This window comes from Myxocyprinus asiaticus, chromosome 21, assembly GCF_019703515.2.
Source record: "Myxocyprinus asiaticus isolate MX2 ecotype Aquarium Trade chromosome 21, UBuf_Myxa_2, whole genome shotgun sequence".
In the NCBI taxonomy this organism is placed as follows: domain Eukaryota; kingdom Metazoa; phylum Chordata; class Actinopteri; order Cypriniformes; family Catostomidae; genus Myxocyprinus; species Myxocyprinus asiaticus.
The window spans coordinates 47,200,216-47,210,612 of record NC_059364.1 but is presented as its reverse complement, the minus strand read 5'-3'; the positions used below and the strand labels follow the sequence as shown (position 1 = coordinate 47,210,612).

Here is a 10,397-nt window from a genome sequence, read left to right as displayed (position 1 = left end):
TCGCAGAAACCCAAACTGACGTACATTTGAACATACATTCTACATAAACAATAGCCTATTATGAAATCCAAGTAATGCAGGCCTAATTTAAAGTAATTAAGTAATTAATAAACTATTTAAGTCTGTAACTGTCATACGATTACAGCCAATCAAAATGTAATGTTTTACACAACTTTTTGACACCCAACACAGAAGTCTGGTGAATTGCCATTATAAGTGCTTATTTGATTTAAAACGTTAAGGCATGCTTTTCTATAAAGCTCTTTACTATGGGCTTTCAGACATTTAAGACATTAGCCTACATTGTGATTTTTTATAAATCTCTTTGAAATGATATGTATTGTGAAAAGCGCTATAAAAAATAAAAATGACCTGAACTAGCTTATTTCTATTTCTATGGATAAACAGTGCCACTTGGTGGACTTAACCCCTCAACTTCTCCATCATTCGTTTTGACTAAATTGAACTTGTGTAAAACAGTGTCTCTGAAATCTAAATAGATATTAAAACTTCAAATCCAAGCAATTTTAACGCCAAAAATGAGATGAAAGTTGAGGTTTCAGCTCAAGTTGTTTTGATGGTGCTTTATTATTAAAATAGGTCTGGTGTATACTGGATAGGATAATGGCAAGCACGATATCTATAAATTGTTTGCTGTGTTTCTTGCTGTAAAATGATACATTATTTTGAGAAAAATCAATCTATGTTGCGAATACGAGTACGTCATGACGTCACATGCTGACACTGTGCGGGCTCGCACACGCGCTCAATGTGCGCATCGCCGTGTACAGCAATAGTAGACAATGGCGAGTTCATGCACTAGCGAGAGGTTTATTATTCAGCAGGACGCGGATTGCTTGCGGTCGAAACTCATTCACTGTGTGGGTAAGATCATTAAGGTCTGTTTAAAGTGTTTCTTCAGCGTCGGTTAAATACAAATGTGCGCTCTAATTCCGGAGTTAGCATGCTAACACGCTAACCGTCAGGATTAGGTCAAACCTTTGAAATGTGTGAATATCAGTACATATTAAACACGGAATTATCTGCTCCTTCGTTTGCCTGTGATGCGTTTCTTTTATTCCTCGTTAAGATATGAGCGGATTGTCATTAATATGGAGTTATTCGCGATGTGCGCGCTCACGTACCTCATCTGAGAGGAGATTTGTTTTTCTCTCGACTAGTTTAACATCTAGAGTGAGTGATTGACACAATGGTCATGTCCATATATATTAGTGTGATTTGTTTTCATATGTTATTGTTGAAGAAGTGCTTATTACTGGTGTGCTTCAGACGAGTCATGTGACTTTACGAAAGTCTTCTGGAGTCATCCTATGGCTTTGTGAGGAACAGACCGAAATTTGATAAGAAGTTTGATCATTTTAACAGATAATTCCCCCCTCCATCCAAATATTTCCTTGTGGATATTTGAGCAAACGCACATATTGCATTCACTTTACAAGTACTGTGGCCCAGTGTCAATGACTTCACTGGCAACGATTTGTAAGGACATTGGTTTTGGACAACCTTTCAGTGCACCATAAAAAACAGGCTTACCTGACTTCTTCGCATGGGAAATTATAACCTGTGTTTAGTGTAGAAGGAACTGAATGTGATTTTGCATGGAGTGTAATAAGTGCACCAGTACCCTCATCTGCTCCAGCAGTACATCTCTCAATCACAGCCTATAGTGATGGTTAAAAACAACAACAACCAAATAAAATGGGTTTTATATCTCCATAGTTTTTTTTTTTAACCATGAATAGAACATTCTCGGTAAACAAGATTGGTGGGCGGACATTGTTTCACAAAAGAACATTTTTTAAAATGATTATTTCCATGGCCTGTTTTCCCATATTTGAGTTCTAAACTGAAATGGGTAGATCGTGTTGAACTACTTCTTGCATTATAAGTTGGGCACACCTGGAGTAGTCCATGTCTGTCAACTTGAATTAGCCTATATAAATGTGTTATTTTATAGATATGCTTTGTGTCTCTGTTGACTTTAGTTATTGTTTGCTCAATTATTTGGTTGTTATTCAGTCGTAGAGTACATCAAACTTCACTTACAGTCAGCACTTCACCTCCACAACTTGCATTCAGAGTTCTTAAATCATTTTTCAGATTACTTGATTAATCGTCAGAATAATCATTAGATTACTCGATTACAAAAGCAATCAATAGTGACATCCCTAGTTGCAACATCTAAATGCAGAACAAAAAAGGATCTGACTCAAATCCGTTTAGGTTTCTGTAGTCTGAACAGGACAAAAATACAACAATCCGATTTTTACAAGCCTGATCCACCACTTTCGTTTTTTAAGCCGTTGTCTACAACAAATGTCATATTTGATGCTGCCCAGTGCCCTCATGGAAATGTCCATTGCTAAACTCTCACGTATGGTGAATACAAAAGTTTGCATCATTACTATAGCAAAAGCAACTGCAGTCTGAACAGAAAAAAATCTGATCTGTCCACATATAACATGCAGTTTGAACAGTCAGTCTAAAAAATCGGATGTGAGAATAAATCAGATTTTGTTCTTTATAAACCCATACTCAGTCTGACACATTATTAGATACTTTAAAACTGTTAACAATAGCACAGGAGGATTACAAAAAACACCACCGTTTTTGGTATACGAAGGCACTTTGATACAAAGACATAAATACGGTGTGCACTGTAAGTCACAGTGATAATTTTTAAATTATCAAAATTTGGCAAAGGAAAAAAACCATAAAATATTTAACTTAAGTTGTTTCTTTTTAAAAAGTGATACAGAGGCAAAGATTCTCTAATATATATATTTTTTGTAAAGAGAACTCATGTAAGATTAAATGCAAAAGCTAAAATGCAACAATATGAAATTGCCTACTTTAAGAATACAATCCATGTAAAATCAGAAGAATCCTCACTGCCTGTTCATAATTTCTTCCTCGAGTTACTTCGGCATTTAATGTCGGTGGTCGAAACCGCTTTCTGTGATTTAGCATCACCAGTTGCACTGGTTTTGGTAACTGCAGTGGCTCCTTATGACACATTCACTGTAAAAAAAATAAAATAAAAAGTGGTTTCAGGGTCCGGACCCCAGATTGATTCCATCCGGACTGCAAGACATCATTACGACGGTTGCATCCTCTCTTCGTCTCTAGTGAGCAGCGTGAAAAAAAACAAACAAAAAGTGCCGTGTACACCAGATCTGTTCTTTCTGCGCTGTAGTCTTGAATATTTTTCTCTAGCACTGAACATGCTTTATTTATGCCCTGTCCTGCTCTTCACGCGTTGCCTCTTTTCCTCGCATGTGAGTAGACATGAGGCGCTGCATAAGTTAGCGTGGTTCCAAAGTGCCTTTAGACCATACCATTTTTTCCTTCTAAATGTAGCTTTATTAATCAGCATGTTACGAGCCTTCAATAATAAACAAACGGATTTCTGTTCTAGTTTTGTGAAATTAACCAGATGTCATCATCTCTGGCATGGATGACAAGGAAAGTCAATAAAATTACTAGTTTGTAGCCTAGTCTTTCTCACTTTAATGAAAATATAAATATGGTCCATTCAGACTTTTACATTTTCAAAATTTTCTGTCAGGGATACCCCTGAACACTCATACAGTATCATTCCACAGTCACAAAGTCTTCTATGCCCCCATACGTATCTGAATGGAACAACATGTACAAATAATATGAATGTAAAAATGTTATGCTGTCGTTATGCTTCAAAATGAACAAATTATCTTTTAACATTCATATCATCTTTGAGATGTTTCTACACTTTTATTGGAGTCCACCTGTCGCAAATTCAATTGATTGGACCTGATTTGGAAAGGCACTCACCTGTCTATATAAGGTCTCACAGCTGAAAATGCATATCAGAGCAAAAACCAATCCATGAGGTCAAAGGAACTGCCTGCAGAGTTCAGAGACGGGATTGTGTCGAGGCACAGATCTGGCGAAGGCTACAAAAAAATTGTGGCTGCATTGAAGCTTCTCAAGAGCACAGTGGCCTCCATAATTCTTAAATGGAAGAAGTTTGGAACAAACAGGACTCTTCCTAGAGTGGGCCTTGGTAAGAGAGGTGACCAAGAACCCGATGGTCACTCTGGTTGAGCTCCAGAGATCATGTGTGGAGATGGGAGAAACTTGCAGAAGGACAACCATCACTGCAACACTCCACCGATCTGGGCTTTATGGCAGAGTGGCCAGATGGAAGACTCTCCTCAGTGCATGAAAGCAAAAATGCACCTAAAGGACTCTCAGACTGTCAAAAACAAGACTTTCTGGTCTGATGAAACGAAGATGAAATGAAGATTGACTACAGACTGGGCCGAAGGTTCATCTTCCAACAGGACAATGACACTAAGCTCACAGCCAAGACAATGCAAGAGAGGCTCAGGGACAACTCTGTGAATGTCCTTGGGTGGCCCAGCCAGATCCCAGACATGAACCCAATCGAACATCTCTGGAGAGACCTGAAAATGGCTGTCCACTGACGGTCCCCATCCAACCTGACAGATTTTGAGAGGATCTGCTGAGAAGAATGGCAGAAAATCCCCAAATTCAGGTGTGCAAAGCTTGTCGCATCATACCCAAAAATATTTGAGGCTGTAATCGCTGCCAAAGGGGCTTCAACTAAGTACTGAGTTAAGGGTCTGAATACTTATGTCAATGTGATATTTCAGTTTTTTCTTTTTAATAAATTTGCTAATTTATTAAAAAAAAAATGTGGTTTTTGCTTTGTCATTATGGGATATGGTGTAGGGCTGGGCAATATATTGGATATTAGTGATATAATCGAGATAATTTTGCTGACGATGTAAAATTGACCAATATTGTGAATTGTGATGATTTTAATGTGCTTTCATATGCCCATTAAGTTTCATAAAGAGCGCATCAGTAGACTAATTTCACGATTCTTCAGGGCTGCACAATTCAACAAAATAACATCAAAATGGCGAGTTGGTCATATGTGATTATTAATCCACAAAAGGCTGTGATTTAAAGACAGATAACCACGGTCTGTGTGTGTGATTCAGAACAAACTGGTGACGCGCTGAACTGTGCACGCGCATGACGGTCATCTTAGATCAGTTCACGTGCATTATGAAATCAAAGTAATGCAGGTTCAAGCTTTCGTGCATATCCAAACATTAGTAACAGTTACAAGCTATTATACAAATCTTCAAGTGCGGCATCGTATAACAGAGAAGGAGACGATTACAGCATTTCAGGAAATGCGGAACATTGTAAACTGTCAAATACACATTGCCTTTTCTGTCAAATAAAAACTCCTTGTGAAGTTAAAATAAATACGACAGCACTTTCGGTGTCAAAATGAAAGCCCCCAGGTGAAGATGAAGTAAACAGGACAGAAATATATTACTTTTGTTTTGTATAATGCAAATCTAATAATCAGAATAATAATGATAGTTCGGTATTATATTATTATAATAAAACCTGATGTGTCCCACAGTAATAATTTAGTATTATGCAATGTTCAACTGGGGATTCAAAAATAAGTCAGTGAAGTAGCTTTGCTCAGTAAAAACATTTGAAGGATATTTTAAGTAATTCATATTTCAAATCAAATCACTTTATTGTCACACAGCCATATACACAAGTGCAATGGTGTGTGAAATTCTTGGGTGCAGTTCCGATCAACATAGCAGTCGTGACAGTGATGAGACATATACCAATTTACAATAACATCAAATTAACACAACACAATTTAAAGTCTAATATACACATAATTACACACAACACAATATACAAATAATAACATACACTGTACAGTATACAATACGCACTATATAGATGCACATTATTCGATAAAGTATATATAGAATACTTATATATATATATATATATAGATACATAGTAGCTTTCTTTTAAGCTACTATGTATCATCTTAAATGAAATATAAATATAAAGTGCATATCAATGAAAATTATTGAATTTAATTCTCCCTTGTGTTTATTTAATGAAAAACAAATTATTTTTAAATAGATTTTTAATGTCTTTAAAAATATTAATTCATTATTAATATTGAATCTACTTGGCTACAATGGCCAAGTAGATTCAGTTTGGATGAAATGATGGTTCCTCTGATTAAAAAAAACTTGAATTTGAGCCGTTTTAGAGCAAACACATAATTATCGAGATATATCTTGAATATCGTCAATAGGCTGAAAAATATCAAGATATAATTTTTTTTAAGACATATCGCCCAACCCTAATATGGAGTGCTTATTGATGTGGAAAAATAATAATAATTCAAAAGCATTTTAGCGTAAGGCTGCAACATAACAAAATGTGAAAAAACGAAGGGGTCTGAATACTTTTTTAATGCACTGTATATTGTGATAAATATCAATATCGAACGATATGAAAAAGAATATTGTGATAATATTTTTGGCCATATTGCCAAGCTCTAACAATAATAGTGATATTATAATATGAATAATATACATAATATGAAAATATATTATCCATAATATATAGTATATTATATGTTTTCAATATACATAATAACTGATTATGCAGCAAGGTTCTCTCTTATTATTTAATCTGTTAACCTTTTCAATATATTTGAAAACAGATATTTTTAATGTATCTGGTGAGTATTGACTTTACTAGTGATAGTTAACCCAAGAATAAAATTCTTTCATCACTTACTCAATGCTAATTTCTATACAACTTTTACTGTCTATATGTATTAATGCATGTTAACATTAGGTAATGCCGTGGTTTTGTATTGACCTGTTAATTAATTATTTCATGTGTTTTTAAACCATTTTTTCATTGCGATAGTGGTCTTAAATGTTTCTTTTATTTTGCCTTAGTCTTAAATTTCATTCCTTCAAACCTGCAGATACCCTGCTTTAAGACTTCACTATCATGTCATCACTAGTGTGTTAAATGTTAGAATGTTAAAAGACAACAAACTTAATTCAGCAGTTAAGAACGATGCAGTGGGGGTGGTATGGCAAATATGGATAACTTGTGTGTGAAGGCCATTTCACACGTAACATTGGGACTGCACAATTAATCGAAAAATTCATTTATATTGAAAACTGATGATGACAGCATTTCATTTAAGTCTACTACTGTTGCGTCAGGTTTCTGTTTACTTTATTTGCAGCAGTTAAGTATTCTAACCGATCCCAGACATGTCCGTTGAGCAATGAAAGGTGAATCAGAGAGTCTAAAATTAGTTTCTAGTCCTATCAATAATGTCAACCGATCCTAATTCGGAAGTTTTAAACAGCCTTATGGCCAGATGCTTTCTTTGTGGTTCTCCTCTGCGGTGGCACATGAAAATTAGTACTGAAGAAACATCACCTGGCACTCAAGAAGCTTTATAACAAAAGCGAAAAGCAAAGTCTGTAATTTACAATTACTTTGGATTCATTACATGTCGTGCTGCTTGAGATGTGCAACATGACAACTAAAACGCTGCCATTAAAATCAAGGCTTCTACATGCTATAAATACAGTACTAGGTGATTTTAAGTGAATATGATTTATGAAGTGGTAAGTGATGCAAGCTATTCAAATGAAAGATTTTTAAACTGTCTATTAAAGAAAATAGATTTTGTGAGAAAACCGTACACCACGATAAGTTTCAGCAACTATCACGTCATCAAAATGTGATACCAGCACACTGCTATTTGGAATTCAAACAACATACAACTCAGATTTTTAGAAAATGGTGTATGCGCTATTTGTGAATTACTTACAAATTACTCTTACCATTTACTGTATTGATCAGAACATTGAGTCTGGGGCTGCAACTAATGATTATTTTGATAATCGACTAATCTAACGATTATTAGAACGATTATTTGCCTATTCGCCGATTATTGCAATGATTAGTCATTAGCTTTTAACTGACTATTTCGCACGTGCCCCGAGTTAAAAGGTTGTATTAAACGTGCTTACTAACAATAAAGAGGACAAAATCATCTTTTAAAAATACCTCTAATGACATTCACTGAATTAAAGAAATTTTTTTTTTTTATTAAGTGTAATTCAGTAAAAAAAAAAAATATATCCCACTGTTATCAAGTGTTTTGTCTTGTTTTCCATTTCAAAATATCTAAAAATCCTTATAACAAGATACATTTGCCTGAGAAGCAGCATATAAGTTATTTAGACTTGCTTTAAGAGAATGTATCTTAAATATAAGTGTATTTTTCACTTGTTAATACTTCTGCCAGTGCATTAAAGACAAAATATACTTAATTTAAGATAATACTGTATATCTTGAATATAAGTCCAAAATATGTTATGTTGCTTCTCAGATAAAGCTTTAAGGATTTTTTGATATTTTAAAATATTTAATATTATATTCAACATTCTCAGATAACACATTTACAGCCAAATACATTTAAACTCAGTTTTTCACAATTCCTGATATTTAATCATAGAAAACATTCCCTGTCTTAGGTCAGTTTGGATCACTACTTTATTTTAAGAATGTGAAATGTCAGAATAATAGAAGAGAGAATGATTTATTTCAGCTTTTATTTCTTTCATCACATTCCCAGTGGGTCAGAAGTTTACATACACTTTGTTAGTATTTGGTAGCATTGCCTTTAAATTGTTTAACTTGGATCAAACATTTTGGGTAGTCTTCCACAAGCTTCTCACAATAAGTTGCTGGAATTTTGGCCCATTCCTCCAGACAGAACTGGTGTAACGGAGTCAGGTTTGTAGGCCTCCTTGCTTGTGCATGCTTTTTCAGTTCTGCCCACAGATTTTCTATCGGATTGAGGTCAGGGCTTTGTGATGGCTACACCAATACCTTGACTTTGTTGTCCTTAAACCATTTTGCCACAACTTTGCAGGTATGCTTGGGATCATTGTCCATTTGGAAGACCCATTTGTGATGAGCTTTAACTTCCTGGATGATGTCTTGAGATGTTGCTTCAATATATCCACATCATTTTCCTTCCTCATGATGTCATCTATTTTGTGAAGTGCACCAGTCCCTCCTGCAGCAAAGCACACCCACAACATGATGCTGCCACCCCCATGCTTCACGGTTGGGATGGTGTTCTTCGGCTTGCAAACAAAATTTTGCTATCTGAGCAACCCTAATTGTAACGCATATATTATGATTCAGTACGTTGCAAGCCATCACTTTTTCATCTAGCTGCAGCAACATCTGGGATGAGCCTCCCGCGCAAGAGTGGGCTTCTGCCGGGTGCAGTTTTATTGTGCATTCATGTCACGTTGGAATTAGCGTAATTACGATATGGCAACTCGGAGGTTCTACTCAGAGCTGTTCACGTCCACAGACCTCGTAAGTTATTAGTTTCTATAGCAACAGTTTTAACACCAAAACGGCTTTGTTGTTGATAACAGTAATATGTTTATCACTATATTAATTCACCTCCATATGTTTTGGAGTAATATTTAAGAACATAAAGAAATGTTCCAGGCATCAGTGGCATGATAAAATAGCATATTAAAGAGAAATATGTTTACTACCTTTTGACTGTTGAGGCCGCTGCCATATTGGTTCTTTTCACATGACGTCACAGTTGTCAAATCGGAGCCTCCACAGAATTCTGAGTTTACAACTTGTAATTACGAGATCTACAAAGATGTGAATGCTTTTTACAAGTCGGAATCTTGTAATATGGTAATTCCGACATGACGTGAATGCACCATCAGTCTCTCCCCCTTACATCGGGTCACCTCACGTGACTCGGAAAGGGCACTAACTGCACAGAGAAACGGCAGTTTCAGAGTTTGTACTTGTTTACATTACCTGCTTCCTTCTTATTTGAACTGTAATAAAGGATGTATTAAAGATATAATGCCGGGGTGTTTCCTTTAAAGACATTCTGACATGCAAGTTTTACTGAAGCGGAACGGCAGCTCCAGCTCCGCTTTATTTCACAACGAGAGTGCTTCTGTATTTATTTGTATTTTTGTATAATTTCCTTTGCGATCTACATCACCTGAAGCTGTTTGGAAAGTTTAGAGTGCATCGGGACCGTGATCTGTGTAATTCTTCCTCTCCTCAGTCAGGCGTGAACTGCAGTGCTGCTCTCACAGGTCATCATTAGAGTTTAATGTGATCTCGTTACGTTAAATGAGATCAAACGACTATTCGACAGTGGAAATGTTTGTCGCCAATTTTTTATTGTCGACGTTGTCGATAAAGTTGATTAATCGTTTCAGCCCTAATTGAGTCCCAACTGACTCACGCATTGCATGTGGTCACCTCTGATGCAAAATGAGCTGGAAATTGTTGTTCCACAATGAGTTGTGTGTACCGATTTACTTTATGCGTTCTCCAGCTCATTCAGAGATTCAGGCCAATTTATGAATCAGTAAAACCAATTAGTTAAAAAAGATTTTTTGATTGAGTTCGCCAGTTAAACTACA

At 35.8% G+C, this 10,397-nt stretch overlaps 1 protein-coding gene across 4 annotated transcripts in view; it reads left to right on the top strand.

Moving 5' to 3' along the window:
* Window positions 1-753: 753 nt before the first annotated feature.
* The window catches only part of LOC127411721 (uncharacterized), a 33,871-nt gene continuing 24,227 nt past the window's right edge, over window positions 754-10,397 (top strand). For 2 of the 4 annotated variants that reach the window (XM_051647425.1, XM_051647424.1), the window contains exon 1: window positions 754-885. In XM_051647425.1, the coding sequence (XP_051503385.1) occupies window positions 804-885 (82 nt within the window). In that variant the 5' untranslated portion in view covers window positions 754-803. Of the gene's footprint in view, window positions 4,562-10,397 lie in introns of all 4 variants that reach the window. The other 2 variants (XM_051647426.1, XM_051647427.1) reach the window with 2 other exon arrangements.